Source organism: Ostrea edulis, chromosome 3 (assembly GCF_947568905.1).
Source record: "Ostrea edulis chromosome 3, xbOstEdul1.1, whole genome shotgun sequence".
NCBI classification, from domain to species: Eukaryota; Metazoa; Mollusca; class Bivalvia; order Ostreida; family Ostreidae; genus Ostrea; species Ostrea edulis.
Window position 1 is genome coordinate 26,856,736 of NC_079166.1, and position 27,410 is coordinate 26,884,145.

The following is a 27,410-nucleotide window of genomic DNA, read 5'->3' on the forward strand; positions in this document are numbered from 1 at the left end:
TTGAATTTGTTTACAAGCTTTATTAAATATTAAAGCAAAATATAAATTGATACATCAAGTTCAATAAATGATAAAATTGTAACTGATATTTCAAAGAAATCACAATACGACGTACACATACGTAGATGTATTTACTCCAAACTTCTTGTCTGGGGTTTTCAAATGTATTTATAGAACTGATGAGCACGTGATCAAGAAGCATCTGTTTACATCGAATCATAAAATGATACGTGTACTTAACTTGTATTCCAAAAACGGTCAAGGTTCGTTTGTTGAAGAAAAAATTATCTTGCAAATTATAATACGTACTGTATATGATTTAGAACACTGTACTTGAGACGTTTCTCTAAATGTTTTACTCATGTTGTTAATACTTTACAAAATGAATATTTTATATTTCCATAAACTTACATTTCTTACAAAGCCCATTAACAGTAAAACCTGTATGTTCTACAACATACGGTAACTTGCATGGTCCTCACGACAGGATGATTAGGATGTAAGATGCCTTGGTCGCGCTCAAGTTCATAGTGTACAAAGTAGTACACCTTATATATATATATATATATATATATATATACATACATACATGTATATATATATATATATATATATATATATATATAAATCGTGCAAATCAGAGATCTTTTTTACCCCCTCCATATAATTAAGAAAGCTGATTAGTATAAAGGACAAAATGACTCGTTTGAAATTACTAGAAAAAAATCTTGAAATTACGCGCTGAGTTTTTCGAAAAAAAAAAAAAAATTCTGAAAATTGCCAGATCATTATGATTTCAAAACTATAAGAAAATAATTTCGAAAATAACAACTTATTTTCTCGAAAAAAGAATATCATTTGTTTTCATGGTTGCTTTAATCTTCTTTCTTGTCATTTGTGCTTGTTTGGATTTCAAGGTATTCCATTTTCATCGTGTGAATTGGGGGCCAACAAATGTTTATACATTCAAAGTACAAGTCATGTTTTAAAAATATATCAAACATTACGTTGTCCACAGTATGAAATGATCAAATGATAAGAATTTAACTTGCACGCTTTGCTTACTCGTTTGAATGGTAACAACCATTGTTTACAAAATAATTACGATGATTATGCGAGATAAAATTTAAGTTTAAACAAAATGAGAATTGGTATATAGTTTAAAAGAAAATCCCCCGAAATGTTCAGACTGTTCTATATATGAAGAGTCTTTTAAGAACAATCCACCCAAATTTTAGATCTCTGAATGGCACGATTGGCATGAAAAAACATGTTTACAAGCTATATCTATCAGGAATACGATTAATACGAAAATATGCAAAGGAAAGCTGACCATAAACTGTGAATAGACTTGAGTCTAAATTTTGGATCCAACTAACTTTTGAAATAATTTTAATAAACAAATAAAATTTTCAGTATGTATTTAAATTTGCATGTGATTTTAAAAAACCCAATCTGTGTTGGGTAAATCCTACGATATATATAATCAAAATTATGACTTAAGTCTATTCTCATTATATCCATCTTTACAAATCTTAAAGCTGAGTCAAAATAAGATTACATTTGAAAATATGCACAAAGATTAATTAACGAAAAATATTTACATGATATGCATCAAAACTTGAAAATACTTATCTAGCCTTGTTGTGAATGTCAGTCAGAAAACATGACAATGATGTCTCCAAAATCCAAACAAAAAAGAATGCATAGGATAAAAAAAAAAAAGATCATGCAACATAATGTAACGTGACTCTTAACATCTTGTAATAGTTGTTCTAAATTAAAACTAGAGACTCATGAGCTACATCGCTCACTTGAGTCACCTTGGTCCAAATGAAAATATTTCCCTATATATTCGCATGTAAAACTTTGATCCCTATTGTGGCCCCAACCTACCGCTAGGGGCCATGGATTTTACAAACTTGAATCTGCACTAGGAAGCTTTCATGTAAATGTAAACTTCTTTGGCCTAATGGTTCTTGAGAAGAAGATCTTTAAAGCTTTTCTCTATATGTTTGTAGGTAAAATTTTGATCCCCTATTGTGGGCCCCATCCTATCCCCGGGGGTCATGATTTTAACAAACTTGAATATGCACTATGTCAGGACGATTTCATGTAAATGTAAACTTTTTCTGGCCCAGTGGTTCTTGAGAAGATTTTCAAAGATTTTCCCGATATATTTGTATGTAAAACTTTGATCCCCTATTGTGGCCCCATCCTACTCCCAGGGGTCATGATTTTAACAAATTTGAATCTGCACTATGGCAGGAAGTTTTCATTTAAATTCATTCTTTCCTAGCTCAGTGGTTCTTGAGAAGAAGATGTTTAAAGACTTTCCCTATATATTTGTATGTAAAATTTTTGATCCCCTATTGTGGCCCTATCCTACCCCGAGGGTCATGATTTTAACAAATTTGAATCTGCACTATGTCAGGAAGCTTTAATGTAAATTTCAGCTCTTCTGGCTCAGTGGTTCTTAAGAAGATTTTTAATTGATCCCACCCTATTTTTGCATTTTTGTAACTATCTCCCCTTCGAAGGGGGCATGGCCCTTCATTTATACAAACTTGAAATCCCTTCACCTAAAGATGCGTTTTGCCAAGTTTGGTTGAAATTGACCCAGCGGTTCTTGAGAAGAAGTCGAAAATGTAAAAAAAGTTTACAGACAGACGGACAGACGACGGACAGCAGGCGATCAGAAAAGCTCACTTGAGCTTTCAGCTCAGGTGAGCTAAAATTGGTTAAAATGACAAAAATTTAATTTCAACTGTTGAAAAAAGAAACTGCATCTTAATAGATACGTATGAAATAGTAGATATATGAGGGAAATCATCTATGACATACGTGCTAGAGAATTTACCAGTCGGAGTTATTGCCCTTAACAATAATTTTGTATAAAATTAGAGATACATGTATAGAAAATATAAACCTTTTCAGTATAATCAGTTAACCATTGTCTTAAATATGATATGAATGAAAATATTCCTCCAAAAGATATATTTCTATCCAGACACGTGGAGAAACCTTGAAGACTTTGTCTGCTACAGAAAATGTAAAGGAATATGCGCTGCTAGAATTAGAAGTTTACAGAATTTGAAAAAATTGTAATAAAGAGATTATTAACTGAATATCGAGAAATATTCCTGCCATCAACCTTTACGCGGAAGAGGACTTCGCAAGCTCGGTCCTTTTACTGCGTAATGATCTCTGGTGCGCATTATTCTGTTAACAGCCTTTCTATCTATGTATAGGGTTTTAATTTGTTGCAGTGAGAAACAAATGTCTCCCCAGCTCATCAAAATGAAAGTGCTCCAAATTATCTCCCCCTATAGTGTACTGTTTGGCATGGAGGAGAAAACATGAGCAGGGAAATAAACTATAAGATATAATGGATGTTATGCTGAAGTGCCATGTTAAGGTACGTTTGGTCGCCTTGGCACATTCGGTCGCCCGGCAACGATACGTGCGGCACGTATCGTCGCCCGGCGACCGAATGTGTCGTGAGGGTGGACACTAATGGTCGTCAATTTTAGGTTATACCATATCACGAATAGTCGCCACCTAAGCCCCCTGTCCCAAACCCCAACTTTGCTTTTGTTTTGCAAAAAGGGTGTGTGTTCATGTGTGTGTGTGTTCGTTCGTGCGTGTCTGTGTGTATTTGAGTGACGGTGTGAGTGTGCGCCCATGTATGTGTGCATACATGTGCGTATACGTGCCCATGTGTATATATTTGCGTGTGTATGTGTGTGCATTCACGTATAATAAAGTTTGTTTTGCATTACACACGCACATACCACATTTGTGACTCAAGTCAAGTACGATACAAAGCCAACAAACAAAAAAGCTGGATGTTTCTGAATGGAATTTGATGTGAATTTATTTTACAAACACACGAATTGCAACATTTTAGCAACACAATACTCTTACATACCATCCTTATGCCACGTCGTTTTTACATTTATTCCTCTTCAAAGATAACTCATAAATTTTAAAAGACATCTTATAAAAGATATAAAATATCTTGATATGTTTTTATACACAGTTACACTAAGCATTATGATAGTTTAACTTTATTATTAGCTGATATCATCGTAAAATTTAATTGATTTAATTAATTGATAGTGCAGAAACCTACAATAATAAATCGTCGTTTTCTTTCCATTGTACTTTAAATGTATGAATAAACTTTTGTTCGGTAAGTTAACTTTCTAAAAATTCTATTGGTCAACTTGGCATGCTTTGAATGGAAAGTGATTTCTTATATTTAAAACAGCACCCAAAACAACTGACGGAATGAGGAGATGAGAGCTCATATAAAGAAAAATATCATTTGACCAATATTTATATATTTTTCTCGTTTCGAAATAATTATCTCGTAATTTCGAGATCTTTTCTCGTAATTACGAGATCTTTTCTCGTAATTACGAGATCTTTTCTCGTAATAACGAGATAATTATCTCGTAATAACGAGATCTTTCTCGTAATTACGAGATAATTATCTCATAATAACGAGATCTTTTCTGGTAATAACGAGATCTTTTCTGGTAATAACGAGATCTTTTCTTGTAATTACGAGATAACTATCTCGTAATAACGAGATCTTTTCTCGTAATTACGAGATAACTATCTCGCATTAACGAGATCTTTTCTCGTAATTACGAGATATGGGAATGTAAATTTATTTTTTATATGACACTAATAGGCTTTCGTAGATTATGGATACCATAAGAATTTAACCGATGATACGCTCTGGTTAGACAAGCACTTTAGGCATTTTGGATTATTCTATAACTGGAAGTAGGATTTAGGAATTTCGTTGGAAAATGGAAATTAATAGCCGATGTGTGATTTGTTTTGTACGAGATATACAGATTCAGCTCGGCACGGACATTGTTTAATTGTTCACCTATTGTAAGTTAGTATTTGTTATTATTATAATTTTCTTTCAATAATTGCAAATAAATGTTATTACTTGTTTGACTGCCTTAGTTAGTAAATTCTGCTGCTGGGTAATTCTGACCCATAACATATGAATTTACACTTTTATAACATGTATAAGATATCTTATAAAACATATTTGATATCCCGTATATTTCATAAGAAATCTCATAAAGTTGATGAGATATCTTATAAAAATTCATTTATGAGATATCTTCTTATAAAACATATGAGATATCTTGAATGTTTTATAAGATATTTTACAAAAATAAATTTATAAGATATCTTCTATCTTTTTTAGATATCTCATAAACTTTATAAGATAATTAATATAGAATATATCTTATAAAGTTATGAGACATCTTATGTAGTTTAAAAATATCTTACATATTTTATGAGATATATTATCAACTGTAAATTATATGAGACATCTCAGGAAATTTATTAGATATCTTATTCAAAATAGAAGATATCTCATAGATTATATAAGATACCTTTATAAAGGAGTAAATATAAATATGGCGTGACATATATCCTGACAAGTATGAGTGTGCAATCACGCATACAAATGCACGTGAGCACACAGAGTGAAATACAAGCAAGTACTACCATTTGTCATGGTTTGATAAGAAAATGAAATCTTTGAATTCGGCATAAACATGCACTGTGTGCACAGTTTTAATTTTAGTGAACATAATATTTATGAACAGCACTTTAACTCTTACCATGTTAACTTAATGTAAAAAAAACCCAAAAAACAACCCATCAGTAATATCATGATGAACAAAATAAAAAAGGAATTTAAACCAACTACTGTACTAGCGATAAGTATGAAGTAAAATGTACAGAACTGGTACTTTTACAAGGTACGCATCAAATTTAGCAGACGGAGTAAGCAAATCTATAAATTTGCAAGTTCATAGGTATGAAGCACCTTTCATACATAAAATTGGCTCTCCCAAAATAGAGCCACTATTTTTTTTAAGTATTTGCATTTGTAGCACAAACACAGTTGTCTTTCTCTCTGTTATTGAATTTGGCGAGAGAGAGAGAGAGAGAGAGAGAGAGAGAGAGAGAGAGACTGTGAGTGTGTGTGTGTGAGAGAACGATTAAATGAGATGATTGTAGGGGCAGCACGGGGATAAATCTGACTTGTTGAAGAGTAGGCGTCTATGGAGGATCACTACTGTTTTGTGGGTATATCCATGTCATGTTTCGTGCACTCTCTCCTCTTGTAGGCCTACCCTTTTACGCCACATTAATGAAATGCAAGATCAGACCTATTCTCTGCACACTTGAAACATGTCGAAGATTTAAAGAGCTGTTTCGAATCGGAATAAGATGTGCTGTGCGATTCTTTCTAGGGAGCGTCCATTAGTATCTGATTGTTAATCGAAGGGTATTAGAAACCGCCATATCTCACTTATAGCTATTACCTGCCAATTCAAAAGACTCGTTCGATTTGATCAAACCGGAAAAAATTGAAGAAGGATCTGGAGAAGAAGGTGGAGGAAGATTAAAAGGAGAAAGAGAAGGGGGAATAGGTCCTGGAGGAGGAGGAGGGGAGGAGGAGGAGGAGGGGGGAAAAAAGGCAAAGTTGGGGTTTTGGAGTTGGGGCTTGGGTGGCGACCATTCGTGCTCGGGTATGGCCTAAAATTGGCGACCAATCGTGTCCACCCTCACCGCACGTTCGGTCGCTCGGCAACGATACGTGCGGCACGAATGGTCATCGACAACCAAACGTGGCAAAACGACCAAACGTGCCGTAACAGAGCCAGTAGGAAAGTGAGCATACCATTGTACATGAAAAAAGCTATAAAACACTCCTCTTTGATCCACTGTAAATTGTAGAAAAATATTAGATCCAAGAGTCAGATAATGTGAACAACAATAATAATTATAATGAAATATTAAACAAAATTTCAAGGCAACCCGATAATTCAGGAGAAGTGTTCACAAGCGATTTTACACCCTACACCCCTCTTTTGCCGATAACTTTAAGGAAAATATATTGATCCTCATGTTCCAATAAGCATTGTACAAAGTTTTAAATCTATCAGATAAGCCATACAGAAAGAAAACTGTTCACAGGAATTTGTGACAGACAGACGAAAGTAAAAACAAAAACAAAACAATTTGTATTGTTTAAAAAAGGCTTCTGGAGTAAACTACCTTACATCGACATCAAAACTACCTTACTTCGACATCAAAACTACCTTACATCGACATCAAAACTACCATACATCTATATCAAAACTACCTTACATCGACATCAAAACATCCCCTGGGGATCCGGGTTAGAATAGGTTCTCAGTACCCCCTTGCTTGTCGTAAGAGGCGACTAAATTGGGGTGGTCCTTCGGATGAGACCGCAAAAGCCGAGGTCCCGTGTCACAGTAGGTGTGGCACGATAAAGATCCCTCCCTGCTCAATGGCCATAAGCGCCGAGCATAGGCCTAAATTTTGCAGCCCTTCACCAGCAGTGGTGACGTCTCCATATGAGTGAAATATTCTCGAGAGGGACGTTAAACAATATTTAATCAATCAATCTACATCAAAACAACAGCAACATAGATTTTTATAGACGTGCATAAAATGTTTAACTGGTATATGTCTCAATTAAAGAAAAAAGAAAAGAATAGACTAACCCCGAGGTATTAAATGTATAGAGAATATTAAACACTAACAGATGTATATTTTATGTACCGGTAGTTTGAACATGTAATCCAAAAATTCTCAAATTTGTCGAAGTTTTCTATGATCTTCACATATGGAGAAAAGATATGCCGTACCTTTTGAAAAAAAAATCGCTATATCGAATTAGTATATCGTTATAACGAGTTAGCATTAAGAAATGAATCTCATGATTCTTTTCTTGATGCAGGTATCATAGGGAAAATTGGACCGGAAACTTCATCAATGCGCGTAAAGTTTTACATCCATTTTCCCCTAATACTGCCATCAAGAAAAGAATTATAAAATTCATTTCTTATCATTTAGACATACTAAAACATTAAGTTTAAATAATAAAACATGATTTTGTTTTCAATTTGAATGCATACGGCGTATCAATACAAACAAGAAGTCAAAATCAGGTTTTCTTTGATGCAGGTATTAAACCAATTTTTCAGCTAATCAAAATCGCCGTAATTTCATCAAGAAAATAAACATTAAATCATTCTCTATCATGCTTATTACACGTGAAAATTTCGTCAAAACAAATTAGTTTCTTATTCTCAATGGCGAAGGTTGAAAGCAATTGTGCGTTTGCCTTCTGTTCTTTTACGAAATTCAAATTAATGCCAATAACCCACGTGATATTTCCTCAATGTTAAGCAACAAATGTTCCCTGTCAATGATGGTATACCTATACCTCGAAATCAAGATCTTCCTTTTGTGACATTGGGATGTTTTCTTCCACGTTTGTCATCTGTTGTGTACAATCTACAGAACAAAAAAATATGTTTAGACATTCAATGGAATAGAAATTAAATATATATCGGCTTCTGTACTTACTGAGGTCATTAAGCTTGTGAAGTCCATTAACGCGTAATGACGGAGGGCGGGCTTATTCCTCAATTTCGTTCACATTTTTAGAAGCAGACGAAATTTTCACGTCCATCACTACTTGAAATCATGAAACTGAGACTAATCTTTATGTAATTTTATGAGGAAATATCATTTCTAAAATATGTGACCAACTGTTTTCAAGCAAGGGCAATACATTACTAATTTCTGCTTTCCATTAATATAGAGAAAAAGAAAAATGTTGCGAGTGTGTTGAGTGAGGTCAAACAAACAATGGAATAGTTGCAGACCTGTAACTCGTTGGGAAAATATTGGGACGGATCAGAAAGTTACAGATCCACCCCTTATAAAAACGTTAGATTTACGGTGCAGAAATATACATGTAGGCGCACGGCTGATGTGTTATATCGTTTTATTCTTGCATCGCCGTCTCATTAATTTAAAGGGAAAGGCAACCCAACAAATTTTTTACATGATAGATGATAAGATTACTTATATAATAAAGATTTGTCATACTATTCTGTTGATATAGGGTCTAGATAAGCTTCAGTACTAATTTCAAAACGTTAAAAATTGAACTTCCCGCCATCTATAGAGGCTGCCATGATGCGGAACTCTTTTGCATTCAAGACCACAAAAATCAATAATTTGGACGTCACATCGTCTATTCCGGTTTTAATGAGATCATCAAAGATGTGCATGTGGTAGATTTTACGAATACATTTTAAATAGGTGGATGCCTTCCTGTCAAGCATTTAATCACACCAATGCAAAGGGGAGATGTGAAAACAGTTTTTTCTCCGAAATTCCTGACCCAACAAAGTTATTTGAAAAAAAACCCAACTATGTAAACTGTGGATCATGATCATTTGCGTAATGACAAGTTGAGGTTTGAGACATTTATATGTACATGTATGAAGAAACGGATACCATCTGCCTGGCCTGCAACTCGACTGGACGTCTTCTTTTCTTAAATTCTTCTTGCGAAAGGGCAAGCTCAAATCTATACGGCTCCAAACTTAACTGTTCGTGACTTGTAATTTTAAAGTGCTGATGATGAAATAAACCGGAACCGACGGTGTGACGTAATAAGTTAAACTTCAATGGACGCTCTCTTATCGGCGGGTAATTTGAAATATAAGATAGATTAATATGATTTAATTGTTAAGCAAGGATTTTTGTTGTTATTACTGTCGTTTACGATATCAGTAAGTAATACTTTACTCATAAAGGCAACAATGTGGTTAGGGTTGCCTTTCCCTTTAATATTAAAAAAATACTAGCTTACTTTCCCACTATACATGTGTCCAAACATATCTTCAAATATTCATTAAAGCCCAATACGACCCGCAAACCGTCAGCTTCCAATGATTTCGTTTAATGGCGTAGCCATGTTACATTATTGTAGGTGTAAGAATACAACGATATAAGGCATCAACCATGCGCATTGTTTTTATTTTTATTGTTTGCGCCGCAAATCGCAGGTTTGTATAAGGGGTGAATCTGCAGCTCTCTGATCTGTCTTAATATTTTCTCAGCGAGCTACAGTTCTGCAGCTAGCAATGAAAATTCTAATTTTCGCATTATACACACATTCAACATAGATATTTTACAGCTTTACAGTATAGGTCCTTAAAATCACTTTCAGTCCTTAGATATCTTTGTAAAAATCAACTTACTTTTACACACATATACCCTTAATAGGCAAGAAAGCACTCCACCATTGATTAAAACTATCGAAATAATAATGCCACTTAAAACTGCCGTTGATATGTTCAGTTCGGTCTCTTTGGTTTTAGATCTGTAATGAAGAAATTAAAATAAGAAGCATAGAGGAGCTACAAAGCCTATCTGTGTCTGATAGTGTAAACTAAGAAATTCAAAACATTGATCCAGCATAAAGATCATGAAACCAAGACAGCACGAGGACTACCCTATTTTAAACAAGAAATATTTGTAAAATATGTATCTCTCTCTCTCTCTCTCTCTCTCTCTCTCTCTCTCTCTCTCTCCCCATGGCGCAAAATTAATAAAGGTTTATACACATGCATCATTTGAATGATAGTAGTGACAAACCATTTCAAAATATTTAGAAGACAATATCTTCCTATGTCCAGAGTGGATTGACCATGCGACCTAAAAATCAATAAGGGTCATTCATTCCTTATGATGTACCACTGTCCCAGGTTTGGTGTCAATCAAGCAATTGATTCTTAAAATATAGAATATGATATATTACCATGTCCAGTTTAACCCTAGACCTTTTACCAGGTGATTTCAAAATCAATAGTGGTCATCTACTCCATAAAAAGTACCAGTGCACCAAGTCAAGTCAAGTCAAGCAAAGGATTCTCAAACTATTGAGCGGATAGTTATTATTATGTCCAGTTTGAACCTTGACCTTTGACCATGTGACCTCGAAATCAATTGGGGTCATCTTTTCCTAAAGATGTACCAGTGTACCAAGTTTGATATCTGTCAAGCAAACGTTTCTTTAGACATTGAGTGGGTAGTATATTCCTATGTTAAATTTGACTCTTGATCGTCGGCCATGTGACCTCAAAATCAATAGGGGTCATCTACTTCTTAGGATGTACCAGTTTACCAAGTTTGATGTCTGTCAAGCAAATGGTTCTCAAGATATTGAGCGCGGATAGTGTCTTCCTACATGTATGTCCAGAGTAGATTGACCCTTGACCTTTTGACCTGAAAATCAAGAGGGGACCTTTTCTACTCATAACCAACCCACATATGAAATATCATTACGATGAAGTGAATGGTTCTCAAGATATTGAGCGGCCAACATGTGGTCTACGGACTGACCGACAGGTGCAAAGCAATATGCCCCTCTTCTTTGAAGGGGGCATAAAAATATATGCATCCTTAATTTCCTACTGGTTCCGCCTTCACCCTGTGGATCATTTGAATAAAATTGAATGTACTCTAAACATAAGGATACTTAAATAATAATGATACGATACATGTACATTTTATCATTATGATTGTTAAGAAGATATTCATAATTTTCATATGCATTCCCAAGTCTTCCAGCCCTTTTTATTCTCACACCCTGTTTTTAAAGCTCATGGTTTAAACAAATTGAATCTATTCTATATGAGAATAATTATATATACCCTTTTGAAACAATGCACCTTCGTACTTCTGGGGTATAGAGGAAAATTTCGATATATTTTTATGGTCGGTATAATGATTGTGTTTTCAAATATATCCTGTGGTTGGGTTGAATCGTGTCTGACGTGTTTCATGCCAATTGTTTGGCTGTTCTGTCCATACTGATTTTGACTAGAAAATTGCGAACCAATTTGTACCTTTTCCGCCGTGACCTCTGTCTTTATCATGCTACTACTGCAGGATCAAACAACTACTGTTATATTTTTTAAGTTTAAAGATATTAATAGAGTTAGTACAAAACAATTGCGTCCAAAACTTCTCAAGAGATATTAAAATATTGAATAAATGTTCTATAACAATTTATTTTGTATAATGAAAGTTCTAATAGATCTAATTAATCAATCATCGAAGTTAAGAATTCTTGAAAATTTTATACCCTTTGTTTGTGGAAGGTCTGGGGAAACATTCTTGGTCTGAAAAAAAAAAATAAATGTGCGCAAAATAATTCACCAAATTGTACATACACTACAACGTCTCTGCCCACTTCACAAATCAGACTATTACACTATACGGTTATTACACTATACGACTATTACACTATATAGTCTAGTCAATCTAGCTCAAAAATGAGCAAAACCTCAAACTAATTGCAACAGAAATGAAATTTTGATTATTCATGCAGGAAAACACATGCACGCTGTTTTTGGCTATATTTAGCTCTAAAACTTCATAGTTATTTCGGATTTCAAACATTTCGGTTGAGCATCACTGAAGAGACATTATTTGTCGAAATGCGCATCTGGTGCATCAAAATTGGTACCGTATTAGTTTTAAATGCAAACAACATATTAAAAATCGGCTTTTGTATTTCCATGGGAAAAGTGGAATTTTGGGGGTAAAAGGATGCGTTTTTTCATGAAAATCGCTAAAAACTGGAAATTGAAGAAAATGTCCATTTTATGTAACATACAGTAAAAATAAGTTTCATATCTCAAATTTCAACATGGAAATGTTCGATTAATTTTTTTTTTACAGCAGAATATATTCTTTCCTTGACTGTAATTTTTGGGTAAAATCTTGCTTTTTTGAATATAATTGTTAAAGATTGAAATTCAAAGAAGAAAACCCACATTTTGTCATACATTTGAGTCTACCAATAAAAAATTGGAGTTAGGATTTATTTTAAAAACTGCTCAACAAGTAAGATATATAGATTATTGGCAATATATATGAAAAATACTATTTTAGGTAGGAAACCCTACCTTTTTCTAAAACAAAAATAGTGGGGGAAAAAAAAGAAATGATAGGAAATGACGGTTTTATAGAAGAGATGACACCGATCTTATGAATTTAAGAATAAAACGTCCAAATGCACAACTAAACTTTTCTGCACCAAAATTTATTTTCCCTTGCCGAATTTTGGGCTGAAATCGTCATTTTCCAACAAAAATCGTTAAAAACTGGATTTTGGAAGAAAATACTTTTTGCTGTCCATTAGGCATATATGAGTTACCACATGAAGATTTTTACATTAAAATAAACTGTTAACACAAAACAAGTGCCCCTTCAAAAATGGTCTGTAAAAGATGACCTACATTTTTGCAGTTACTCCCCTTACATCGGAAGTTGGAGGCGCGCTTATGTTTCACATAAATACATGTAGTATTTTAAAAAAAAACCAGTGTATAGTAAAGCTTACGTTACCAAATTCTTTATTAAAGGACACATCTCATGTTTTCAAAGTATACAATATTACATGCATTTTGTCTTCTTTATGCTTATAGTAATTAATTCTAATAGTTCGTTCGCCGAAATTTTGCGATAATTAACCACAATACAGACTTAAATCTAAGCCCCGATTTCAAAAAGACAAGTTAATTAGGAAGGTAGTCACGTGGTACAGTGACGTCACATGCGCCTTTCGGATTGTGAAAGTACTGCGAGATATTATTAAAAACTCAACTTTTAGGGGCCTAATTAATTTACCATGGGCTACATTTAAATCGATGTTGATAAATTGTCCGAGTTTTATATGTGTTCGCCACCAGTGCACACAAATAACGATGTAAATACCCAAATATAGCGAGTAAAGCGTGTATGAAATCGGCAAAATTGTGAGTAAATAATGTTTATATGGGTCGCTGTCAACAAACTGTTTGGGGATGTTATTCCTTTATACATCTGTAATTGGCGCTGTTTTTCTAAAATAAACAGTGCAATCATTATTTATTTTTGGATTAGACAAATTATGATACGTTAAATTGTTGACAACTAGGCCCTATGCCAAGCTATTGTCACGCGTGCATTTCGGAAAGAAAGAAAAAGACAACACACACACAAATCAATAAAAATATTCAAATTTAAAGTGGTAATCATATTATTTTATTTTGATAAAGCAATCTTATTACTATTTTTGAATTGTGATCTGCACGTCTTTAGGAAGTACGAAGTGGGAGCACGGCGTTATAGCCTACTGACGCACTCAAGATGCTACGAGTTCAATAAAGAAATAATTTTATAATTCAATTTAACGTTAGGAAATACAATATTCTATTATTTGTATAATTAAAAGTTCAATTATTTTGTATCTTTAATTTGTTGTTGTTGCAAATCTACCAGTTGGTAGAAGTTACATTGTATCGTCGATGTATGTTGTTACAAGGTGAAGGTCAGTTGATCCGAGTGTGTATTGAATTTGAAGAGCAAAACAGAATGTATGCTATAGGCCTACCAGTGCTTATAGCTTCGATATATCCATTTTCTCGCAATTTATCAGGGTCTCTGTCCAAGCGATGTTTGAAAAGGTGACTGGGTGTGTTTTTTAAGCTAAAGTTCTTGTTCCAACAAAAAAATTATCCACGTCTTTTTTCTCGTACCTTCCTTCGAAAAATTGAAAAATACTCAGTCTAAATCCTTTCTACCGACAACTAGTACACCCGAGCACGGCACAAAACATCTTAATGCATTATTATTTACAAGCCGTTAACGTGACAATTGGTTTTTTGTCGATTAAATCTAATCTGTTTATGAAATGGCTAATAGATGTTTTCAAACCCGAGGGCGCATATGACGTCACACAAAATGGCGCGTAAACTAGCGAAAGAAAATATGCATATCGCAAGATCGATTTGAATTTCATCGCTTTCAAACTCGAAAACTACACAAAATATTTCATTTAAAACACATTTAAAGTAGTTTTAGGCATAAAAAGAGTTAATTTTGCTGAGAAAATGAAAAAGTTTAGAAACATGCGTTGTGTCCTTTAAGCTGAGTTTTAACAGTTTGTACTACATCTATGACGAAACAAGGTTCAGTTTCTTCGATTTTATAAAGAAATCTTTAATACGTGCACTTCGCCAAGTTCTAGAGTTTGGGAAAGGGGGGGGGGTTATAGCCGTATTTGATGTTTAGTTCTATCCAAATTATTGTGCAATTAATACCGAGAATTTCAGGAGTAATCTGTTTTAAAAACAATGGACACATAGAATTAAAAGCAAAATGAATCAGGCACGCAGCATCGTAAAAAAAGGGAGGGGGGATGTGAAGATAATTTCACAATATTGCCTGAAAATTGACAAGTAAATTTTAATCCAAAGTTATAAAAATCCTTGATGGTGTGTGTGGTGGTGGTGGTGGTGGTGGTGGGGGGGGGGGGGGCTAAGGTTGTTCTCTCAGTTCAATTTTACACTTCCACTGTGTACAGTTCACGACAATGCTATTTTTAAAAAAAATAAAAAATGAGGAGGAAGGGCAACCAATCTGTCTAAAAATCGACCTCTGTACGTAAAAATTTATCAACTTTGCATGTAATGATAAAAGGTGTAGAGCCATTATTGCTACGTGCCTGATAATTATATAAGTGATCATTTGAGTAATTGCAGTACAGTTCAGTCCATGTTTTTACAAGTACAACGGCTAGTGTCACAACTTGCCTTGCATTTACAGTGAAAAACGTTCAAAAGTTTATCTGGCGCGACTTGTAATTTAGTTTTAACGGATACAAGAATTGCTGAAAGCAGTTATAAGCCCCAATTCGAAGGATCCAAATTAATCATTTCTTTAGTCCACTCTATGACTTAAAAAATTCTTGCAGTGCTCCTTTTCTGCAGTTGTAGTTAGTAGTTAGTGGCAATAACTGAACTTATAAAAATGATATTGTGTTAGACAATTCTTCACAAAGCAAATCTCCTATAAGTGTCTCTATGGTATTCCATCGTACAAAGTCGATATGACATCGACACCAGAATATATCATTTTCTCTATGAAATCCTCATATAGGAAGGTGAAGATAACGAACAGTGATTCATCTCGTAACTCCTATAAGCAATACAAAATAGAGAGGTGGGCAAACACGGACCCCTGGATATACCAGAAGTGGGATCAGGTGCCTATGGGCTATAAGGAGTAATTACCCTCTGTTGACCGGTTACACCCGTCACGAGCTCTATATCTTAATAAGGCAAACGGAGTTACCCTTATTCAATATCATTGTGCCACAAACGGCCGCCTAACAATCTATATGAAACAAGTCAGACAGATTTAACCCAATGATAGGCTGTATTGGCAAAGTAGATTGTTATAACGACCATATAATTCGCGAAATGCTGACTTTAAACGAAACAGTTGAACCCCCTTCACCATCAACTTGTTTGTCAGTAGCCTGCCTCCATTTAAAAACTAATCATATACAGAATTGTTTCGCGATTTGTCTACATTTTGACTATATACAGGACCTGTTCCGATGCCGAACATTCTTGACGTTCAATGTGTCGCATTCTGTGAATGCATGTAGAAAGGGCAAGGATTGACAAACTTCGTTTCCTAAAAAGACGTCTGGTTTTAACGATATTCTTCACTTAGGGGCAAGATCAAAAATTCAATGTCTCACAAAAAACAAAGTTCACATAGTTTTCACCAAGAACCCCCCCCCCCCCCCCCCTTTAAAACTTAATATGACAAATGTTGAAACTAATCGAATAACAAGAAAAGAAACGTACGATTATAAATAACACTCTGTATACCTTTTCTACTGTTTATTCACAAATGAAAGTGTACATTAAATCTATTAAATGTTCATTAATATGTTTTAAATAGTATGTGGTATTCAGCAGTCGCTTGTCTTTTTCCTTTTTCCACTAAAGTGTAATCGATGTCGGATGACAGAAACTTGCGGGAGATTTTAATCCCCTCCCCCTAACTAATTGAATTTAAATTTTCATCCGACATTGATTTCGTCCCTTAGGGCAGTTATGTTTATTTCAGAGTTCGTTGCTATTTCTGTGCTTTATATATAGACATTTCAAACACAATGTGCATTTTGTATGATCCTCTAAAATTTACGATAAATAACTGTATCCCATTTCCATTCTCAATGATCGTGTGCCAGCGTGGCGAGAATTCTATCGTCATCGAAAACAAGTTTTGTCTTGAATAGATGGCCGGGCGGTCTAGCGCGCTGTTCGCATGCTGCTAAGAGATGTGGTTCCGTAGGTCGTGAGCCCAAGACTAATTAGAAAGAGTAACTACTTGATTTTACATCAAATCATGATACTATATTCGCAAGTGTTTACTTACATCGATTTTTATTATTTATATTATCAATGTTTTATTATCATTATTATTACCCATGAATGACTCCCCAAACCTGAATTTGAAAAAAAAAGCAAAAATACTTTACTTACTTAGTTTTATAAAAGTTTTTAATACAAAATGCTTGCTAAAATGATGAAGATACAAAATAACTGAAATTTTAACCCGAATGGCTTTCCATACTTTCTTTTTTAACAACCGTAATTCCCCCGTGTAAATTGACACTAATTCTTTAAGATTTCATTTATAATTGATTATTCATAACTTCAAAAGTAAATATTGTGTTTTATAATTAAAATTAATTCAGTAGAGGGTCAAACAAAATATTTTGAAGCTTTATTCGCGAAAGTTCCCCGGGAATGGAAGTCGGCAAAGAATATGAGATGCTGAGCAATATTGTATGTATATAGAAGGTCTTAAAATCACCTTTTTAATACAACTGTTAAGCTGTTTAATCGCGTTGTTTATTACATGCACTTTAGATCGTCGTGTATAACTTTATTCCGATGACTGTCACAGTTAAAGGACACAACGCATGTTTCCAAACTTTTTCATTTTTTCAGCAAAATTAACTCTTTTTATGCCTAAAACTACTTTAAATGTGTTTTGAATGAAATATTTTGCGTAGTTTTCGAGTTTGAAAGCGATGAAATTCAAATCTTGCAATATGCATATTTTCTTTCGCTAGTTTACGCGCCATTTTGTGTGACGTCATATGCGCCCTCGGGTTTGAAAACATCTATTAGCCATTTCATAAACAGATTAGATTTAATCGACAAAAAACCAATTGTCACGTTAACGGCTTGTAAATAATAATGCATTAAGATGTTTTGTGCCGTGCTCGGGTGTACTAGTTGTCGGTAGAAAGGATTTAGACTGAGTATTTTTCAATTTTTCGAAGGAAGGTACGAGAAAAAAGACGTGGATAATTTTTTTGTTGGAGCAAGAACTTTACCTTAAAAAAACCACACAGTCACCTTTTCAAACATCGCTTGGACAGAGACCCTGATAAACTGCGAGAAAATGGATATAGCGAAGCTATAAGCACTGGTAGGCCTATTCTGTTTTGCTCTTCAAATTCAATACACACTCGGATCAACTGACCTTCACCTTGTAACAACATATATCGACGATACAATGTAACTTCTACCAACTGGTAGATTTACAACAACAAAAAATAAAGATACAAAATAATTGAACTTTTAATTATATAAATAATAGAATATTGTATTTCCTAACTTTAAATTGAATTATAAAATTATTTCTTTATTGAACTCGTAGCATCTTGAGTGCGTCAGTAGGCTATAACGCCGTGCTCCCACTTCGTACTTCCTAAAGACGTGCAGATCACAATTCAAAAATAGTAATAAGATTGCTTTTATCAAAATAAAATAATGTGATTACCACTTTAAATTTTAATATTTTTATTGATTTGTGTGTGTGTTGTCTTTTTCTTTCTTTCCGAAATGCACGCGTGACAATAGCTTGGCATGGGGCCTAGTTGTCAACAATTTAACGTATCATAATTTGTCTAATCCAAAAATAAATAATGATTGCACTGTTTATTTTAGAAAAACAGCGCCAATTACAGATGTATAAAGGAATAATATCCCCAAACAGTTTGTAGACAGCGACCCATATAAACATTATTTACTCACAATTTTACCGATTTCATACACGCTTTACTCGCTATATTTGGGTATTTACATCGTTATATGTGTGCACTGGTGGCGAACACATATAAAACTCGGACAATTTATCAACATCGATTTAAATGTTGCCCATGGTAAATTAATTAGGCCCCTAAAAGTGGAGTTTTTAATAATATCTCGCAGTACTTTCACAATCCGAAGGGCGCATGTGACGTCACAGTACCACGTGACTACCTACCTAATTAACTTGACTTTTTGAAATCGGGGCTTAGATTTAAGTCGGTATTGTGGTTAATTATCGCAAAATTTCGGCGAACGAACTATTAGAATTAATTACTATAAGCATAAAGAAGACAAAATGCATGTAATATTGTATACTTTGAAAACATGAGATATGTCCTTTAAGTTACTCCCCTTCACGTGTACGGCGTGCCGTAAACACCACAAAATATCGATTGTTTACTAAAACATTTAAGTCTAAATTTTAAATATTTCCCATTGTCCGAATTTGTCCGAATTTTTTGTATGTTGTTAATAACGCTTTTGTTTATTAAATTCCGTCGAGTTTGTTTCTGTTGCAATTACTTTGAGGTGATTTGCTAGATTGACTAGACTAATACGGTTATCACACTAAACGGTTATTACACTATACGACTATTACACTATACAGTTATTACACTATACGGTTATCACACTATACGACTATTACACTATACGGTTATTACTTTATACGGTTATCACACTATACGGTTATTACACTATACGACTATTACACTATACAGTTATTACACTATACGACTATTACACTATACGGTTATTACACTAAACGATTATTACATTATACGGCTATCACACTATACTGCTACATTGTATTACACTATACACAGAAAATATCTAAAACGAATATTCCAACACTGAATTTTACTACAACAATCTACACTTTTATTCCATGCCTAACACTTTTCTTTCTTTCAAAGTTTATTTCCAAGACATTTAAATCTCCAAACTGAATTTTTTGTAAATCCTCATCTCAAAAACATGTTCCACTCAAGGTTGGTTGAATATTGTTTAATGTCCCTCTCGCGAATCTTTCACTCATATGGAGACGTCACCATTGCCGGCGAAGGTCTGCAAAATTCCGGCCTAAATTCGGCGTTTACGGCTTTTGAGCAGGGATGTTTCTTTATCGTGCCACACCTGCTTCGACACGGGACCTCGGTTTTTGCGGTCTCATCCGAAGGACAGCACAATTTAGTTGCCTCTTACGACAAGCAAGGAGTACTGAGGAACTATTCTAACCCAGATCCCCATGGGATTCACTCCAGGGTAATTCAAACCCCGACACTGCTCAAACTACATATAGTTTATATGTGCAAGATGCTTTAAATATATGTATTCAGTATTAGGAAGTTTCTGCTTTGATGTTGTTTGGTTTCTTTGTTTAAGGCTTATAGGTTCTGCCTACTGCCTAATCCTATTAAGCTATAGTAGGTCATGTAACATTACCAAATCTAAGTGTATTTTACCCATAATAATCAATCTAACGTTCTGCTCTAGTAAAGTATCTAAAGTTGACGACAGAGAAAAGAAAATGCGACCTAAAAATTTCATATGTGTCTGATTAAATTTTTCTTTTATACAAACAACATGTATTTACATTTGTATGCCTCTGTCGAATTGTAGACGTAGGGACACGGGTTGGTATGGTTACTACAATCAGCCCGGGTGTTGTAACGATTAGCTTGAATTTTGTTTCCGTCCCAGTTGTACTCTGCACACCTCCTACCTAAAACAGATAACTTTCAATATCACGAGAGATATAGTGAAAACTGCATAATCTGACATCTGTGTAATCCATTTTCACTCGATATTTCCACTTATTTTCAATCTCAATTTTGCATTTCCATTTTTTTTTTTTTTTACACTTCATTCCGACAAAAATGTCAACGAGTGCATGTCGGATTAGACAGGTTTCACTGTAAATGGAAAGAGATAGATGGCGCTACATATGTAGATAGATGGATGAATGGATAGATAGATATGGATAGATAGATAGATATGGATGGATAGATAGATATGGATGGATAGATAGATAGATGATATGGATAGATAAATAGATAGATAAATATGGATGGGTAGATAGATAGATAGATAGAAAGATAAATAGATAGATATGGATGGATGGATATATAGATAAATATGGATGGATAGATAGATAGATAGATAAAGAGGTACAATTATACCTATGATGAATACTTTTGGGGCGCACAGTTCGAAGAAATGCTCCATCTTGTTATCAGGAAGACAGTGATACATGTATCTGTTGTCTTTGCATATTTCCTGACAGTTTAATCTCAATGCAGCTTCCATAATTTCCTTTCTTGACATAGGACAGCTCGGTACATTCTGAAGTGTTTCATTGGGAGAGCAACCGAGCTCCCCTCTCATAATATGGAACTATATTAAACAAACAAAAAAAGAAGAGAAATATATTTCCATAAATTGTTATCCAAAGCATTTAATTAAAGCAGAACTCGAAATTTACATAATTATGCCCGTTCAGTCTGTGACTGGTTAAAAGTCTGGCGGACTGACTGACATTTATTTTAATCAGTCCAATGGGACTGGTCAATTTTCTAAAACATCATTTTGGAAAACATACTTATGGAATTTTCAGCACACATTTGGCATTCCTCTATAGATAACAGATGAACCAGATTAGTAAATATAAATCTCACTTAAGTGTTACAATATCTGAGGCATATCAAGTTAAATTCCGTTATGGAGACGTCACCACTGCCAGTGGAGGGCTGCAAAATTTAGGCCTATGCTCGGCGCTGAGGGCCTTTGAGCAGGGAGGGATCTTTATTGTGCCACACCTGCTGTGACACGGGACCTCGGTTTTTACGGTCTCATCCGAAGGACCGCCCCATTTAGTCGCCTTCTACGACAAACAAGGGGTACTGAGGACCTATTCTAACCAAGATCCCCACGGGATATTATTTTATTTTAATAACATGAACGGAATGTGTTTATTTATTTCTGAAAAGCTCTGGTGGACTGGTAATTTTTTTTGCGGATTGGTTGAAATTATACCTGATCAGTCCGTCTGGACTGGTGACGTAAAAAGTTAGTTTCAAGCCCTGTAAAGTGTCAACTATCTGTTCATAGGAAGGTGCTGGAACATATCTTTTAAAAAAAAGCCACTAAAACAAACGATAGACAAAATTTGAGCAGAAAAACCTGTATATTTTAAGTAAAACAGTGCATGGCTTCAACCAACGCCCGGGGCCACAATTTGAAGAAACTTGAATCTAATCTAAACCACCTAAGGGATGTTTACATGTTAATGAGACTAATCTTGGCCCTGTTGTTCTTGAGAAAACACATTTTAAAAGAGTTTTCCAATTTATTCGCATGAAAAACTTGTATCCCCATTATGGCCACACCCTACATCTAGAAACCACAATTTGAAGAAACTTGAATCTGCACTACCTGGGGATGCTTGCAAATGACTAATCATGACCCTGTTGTTCTCGAGAAAATATTTGAAGAAAAATATTTTCCTATATATTTATGGACCGTTCGGGGGGGGGGGGGTATTTCAACAGACTCGAATCTACATATACACTATGTCAGGAAGCCTTCATGTATTTTCCACTTTTCTGGCCCAGCGGTGGCCTAGTGGTTAGGCTGTCAGACTCTCGAACGAAAGGTCGTGGGTTCGAGTCGCGGGAAAGGCACTTTACATGAATTTCCTCACTCCACCCAAGTGTAAAAGGGGTACCTTTTGAAAGACATTGTTAGAATGTTAGTGCTCTTGCGCCTGTACCAGCAGCTTGCACTGCATGCTTCCCAGGAAGCTGAGAAAGTTCTAGATTGATAGAAGGTTTGTCGGGGTAATGATGTATTGTAAAGCGCTTTGAGCAGCATACGCTGGGAAAAGCGCTCCATATAAAACCAATCATCATTATTATAGGACGATTCTTAAACGACACCGCCCTATTTTTGCGGGTTTTATATATATATATATATATATATATATATATATATATAAAAGCATCTCTCCTTTGAAGGGAGCTTTACCCTTTATTTGAACAAACTTGAATTCTTTTTACCCAAGGATTATTTCTACCAAGTCTGATTGAAATTGGTGTAGTGGTTCTATAGAAGATGAAAATGTCAAATTTTTACGGCCAGACAGACAGATGCCGAATAATATCTGATCAGAAAAGCTCACCCGAGCTGAAATTTCTTTCAGGTCAAGTGACGTAAAACAAAAGTTGAATAGTTTGTGAAAAATATACACCATAAATATCCAAAACATTGAACATTAAAAAAATACACGGAAGGGGTGGGTGGGGGGGGGGGGGTGTTGGGTGTTCCTGTGTCCACAAGCTCCTGTGTTTTGAAATGATGGTTTTCAGTGTGATTCGACCATTTGTGTAAGACAAGACAAAATGTGCAGTCTACTATTTTTCTTTCTTTTCTTTCAATTGTGCAAGTTTAAAAACAATACAAGTCTTAAGTAGCTTACCTTTGTGAACGAATGTTTACAATTACGATAGCTAAAGACGACTTTAAGAAATAGATATGAAGGAAAGATTGATAAACAGGTGGTTAACAAACGAACACGGTGGCTAGTAGAATGCACATACCTGACCTGCAGATGGAAATAAATATAGAGGCCCATGTAGTTAAACAGTTATAATATTTATGACAGCTTTGTTTTTGCCTTTAAATTGACTGCTTCATCAATTCATACATTCTAGATAGTTGTAAGCATAATACTCACCATGCACGTCAAAGTTGTCACAATTAGAGCATTCCTCTGCAGCATATCTGATAGCCTCCAACGGATGTATCCTAGACCAAAAAGACGTTAATCAAAATTTTAATGATGTATTTCACTGCTTTTGATTATAATAAATTTGACTCTAATGGAATTTAAGCTAGGAATAACTACTTTGAACGATGTGGGAAAGGGGGTAATTCCAATTTTGGTGCATTGAAAATGTTCCCATTCCCTACTAAATTACGGGCACAAAACATTCCTATATTCAGAAGATTTGTTGTTGCGCTTTTACATTTTTAATTCCCAGCATCTCTTTTCTAAACAGTATCTCGTTCTATTTTAAAGTTTTTGAGCAATCTTTCTTGTTAGCTGGAAAAACTTAAATGTTTTATAATAAATGCATAGTTCAGTGGGGATCCGAGTTAGAATAGGTCCTCAGTACCCCTTGCTTGTCGTAAGAGGCGACTAAATGGGGCGGTCGTTCGGATGACACCGCAAAAACCGAGGTCCCAGTGTCACAGTTGGTGTGGCACGATAAATATCCCTCCCTGCTCAAAGGCCGTAAGCGCCGAGCACAGGTCTAAATTTTGCAGCCCTTCACCAGCAATAGTGATGCGTCTATTCTTGGTCACAGGGTTATGACATTAACAAAACTTTACTATATGATGATGTTGGCATATTGATTTGACAATCTATAGCGATGCTAAAAAGCTTTCCTATATGTAAACAATGTTAAATTTTAAACTTCTGCCGTGGCCCCGTCCTGGCCGTCATGCTATGAACAAACCGGAATCCTCAATATCCAAGAATTTCACACAGAAACCCTTTTCAGGTCACTGATCATGATAGTTCATTCCAAGGGATGGAAAAATTCACGCTGGAATTGAAATCTTTAAAGTATATGTAATCTTAAAAAAAAAAACACTTCAGCAATATGCCAAATAAAAATACGTCAAAAATAAATACACAACTCCCCGATAATTATCTGTGGATATGCCATGGTCACCAAGGAACTGTTTACAACAGAAGAATCAATGACACTATATGGACACTGTATATATACATGTAGTATCTGGGGAGTCTTCCCCAGTACGACTTGATTATTCCCAGATGGCAGAGGATCAACATCCGACAGCACGAGAAAATTTCCCGCGGTTATGGACTATGCCAGACGTACAGCAGGACATATATATATATATATATATATATATATATATATATATATATTGACATACGTGCATACCTGCGTTATGCAAAGGTATATAATAAAAGAGGTCTGATTTTTTAATAGTCAAAGCATTTTTTCAGTAAATTAATACTATTCTTGTAGTGCCCAATCGTTAGGTTTCAAATTGAAGATTTTATTGAAAAGCTTTAAATCAATAAAAATTTAAACATTCCACACTTTCGATTATATGCATTTTTCTAAACAACTGAGAATAAGACAATAAATGTATAATCATAGTTATAGAGTATATGCTTTCAAAAACATAGCTTGTACTGGAGGAACTGTCGTTAACTCGATATATTCATTTAGATAATGAAATCAACAATACGCTACCTGTAAATTATCACCCCATTCAACAAACCGGATGTTGATTTGTATACTATTTAAAGGTATCTATTTTTATTGTTGGAATTTCAACTCATTCTTGTTCTTTTTTTAGATATTGAACCGTATATCCATGTATAATGTCTATTCACAGGCACTCGACGTTTGAATATCTATACTAAAAAAAATTGTCTTCCTGTAAACATAATATTCAATTATTATGTTATATTATGTTTACAGGAAGATAAATGTTTTTATTATAGATGTTTAAAACGTCGAGTGCCTGTGTGTCTATTGTATTTTGAAATTCTAAAATTGGTCTTTTGGATAACTGTTATTCCAGTGTTTGTGATGTGTGTTTGTCTAATACTGAAACTTTATAACTTGTGATAATGTCTTGGAGAAGTTCAAATACTTTCCACCTTTAAAGTGTTTGTTATTATTATTATTATTTTAATTTTTTTTTGGAATTTGATTTGAATTTTCGTCCTCATCATGAATTGTGCAGTTGTCTTCCTATTCTTTTTTTTTTTTTTTTTAGATTCTTATTCTAATTAATTACATTTTTCTAAATTACTATAAAGCATCTAGTTCGTGTTTCTCCTTCCTCAACTCATCAAGCCTTTGCTATCATGATACATGTGTACGAGTATGTACCTGTATTTTTTCTTTACATTCCCGACAATAGTCACTTTCTCTTCCGCTGTAGGTTTACATATGCTTCAGATTCTAAGTGACCTGTTTATCCAAGGGTAATTTGTCACGGTTTCCTCAGGCAGATCCAGAAATTGTGGTGAGGGGCGCAACTTTATGAGGCAAGGGATATGGGGGCCGCCTTGAGGCCCACAATGTGTCCAGTGGTGGTGTTGGGGGGTGGGGTGGGTGGGCGAAGCCCCCGGAAGCTCGTGGGTTTTACAGATTTCATATGGCTTGAAATATGTCTCCTATGTAGTCATTTTGACTATTTCCTGTCAATTTTGATAAAGTGAAATTAATAAAATGACGCTAATTTTAAGGGTTTTTTGAAAAAAAATGTAACTTCTCCCAATAAAAGTAATCCAATAAATCAAACGATTTTGTCATTTATTTCTCGGATAGTGGAAGAAATTATTGCTTCTCTCACTGTTTACACTTTTCTAAACAAGAGACCACAATTTGTCTTAAATTTGCGAAAATTTCGGGGGGAGGGGGCGCCAACTGCGCCCTCCTTAAATCCGCCACTGATTTCCTCTCTCCTTTTACTCAAGTGGGAATTATGGGATAGCAATACATTGTACCATGGTTTTCCGAGAGTAAAAGTTCTGGAAAAGTACTATCATTAATAGTATTATAGTTACCATCCTACCTCATGCGTGAATTTTGCTAAAGGGGTGGAGGTGTAATATTTTTTGGCAAAAAAAAAAAAAAAAAAAAAAAAAGAAAAGAAATGAACCTAAAATAAAACCCATGTTAAATTCATTTCATCAGTTCAAACTCAAAATTCCTACTACATATTCCCATTTGCCAACAACCCGATTAATCCAACATTGCCTGTAATATATAACAGTCTTTGCATGTAAAAATAGCGGGATAAGTATATCATCTAAACGAGTGGGCAGGGCAGGCTAGCTGTCCCTCTCCCACCTGCTACGCCTTGAGATTTTAAAGATTGAAATAATATTAGGTTTCCCTGATAAAATTATATAGATTCTTTTAGGTTAAATTTTTTTTTTATAAAAGCGCACAATTTTACAAACCAAAATGCAATCAATGGCGCTGATGATGGACGAAGTAGGAACTGATTTTAGGGAGATGGATCCAGCGATTTGGAAGGGCACGGGGTCCAGATAGATGATCTAGAAATTATTTAGATCACACTCAATGAATCGATAAAAATAAATATGTATATCATTCAGTGCTAGTTAATAAGATAAGATACTTGTATTATTTAACTTGTAGATGAAAAAATAATTCCCTATAAATTAGCATTTCTAAAAACCTACATAGATTTTACAGAGAGGGGGAGAGGGGGCGGAACTTCCCTCTGGATCCGCCAATGTTTTATGACAATGCAGTAAAACATATACTGACCGTTACTCGATTATTCAGATTTGCCTGGTATTGATAGATATGCAATTAAGTTAAAATTCAGTGACTACGGACTCTTTTCATCATTTTAAAAGAGTGTGTTTTTATCAAGATGTGGATTTGAAATGGCCGCTGGCACGAAGTGAGCCAAAATTGA

General features: G+C 34.6%; 1 protein-coding gene across 1 annotated transcript; it reads right to left on the reverse strand.

Moving 5' to 3' along the window:
- On the reverse strand, window positions 1–25,257 carry LOC125676599 (uncharacterized). The gene is made up of 7 exons (XM_056160324.1): window positions 25,196–25,257; window positions 23,635–23,705; window positions 21,083–21,296; window positions 20,497–20,625; window positions 12,035–12,071; window positions 10,146–10,267; window positions 1–8,382 (listed from the first exon to the last, which is right to left on the reverse strand). Exons 2-7 carry the CDS (start codon window positions 23,677–23,679, stop codon window positions 8,306–8,308), a joined length of 624 nt encoding a protein of 207 aa, XP_056016299.1. The 5' UTR covers window positions 23,680–23,705; window positions 25,196–25,257; the 3' UTR covers window positions 1–8,305.
- Between the last annotated feature and the right edge of the window lie 2,153 nt (window positions 25,258–27,410).

Coding starts and splice junctions, on each gene's coding strand:
- LOC125676599 (XM_056160324.1), bottom strand. CDS start 23,679: ATGCTGCAGAGGAATGCTCTAATTGTGACAACTTTGACGTGCATG. Junction 21,297..23,634: donor TGACAACTTTGACGTGCATG/GTGAGTATTATG, acceptor TGTTTAATATAG/TTCCATATTATGAGAGGGGA. Junction 8,383..10,145: donor AAGGGTATATGTGTGTAAAA/GTAAGTTGATTT, acceptor TTTGTTCTGTAG/ATTGTACACAACAGATGACA.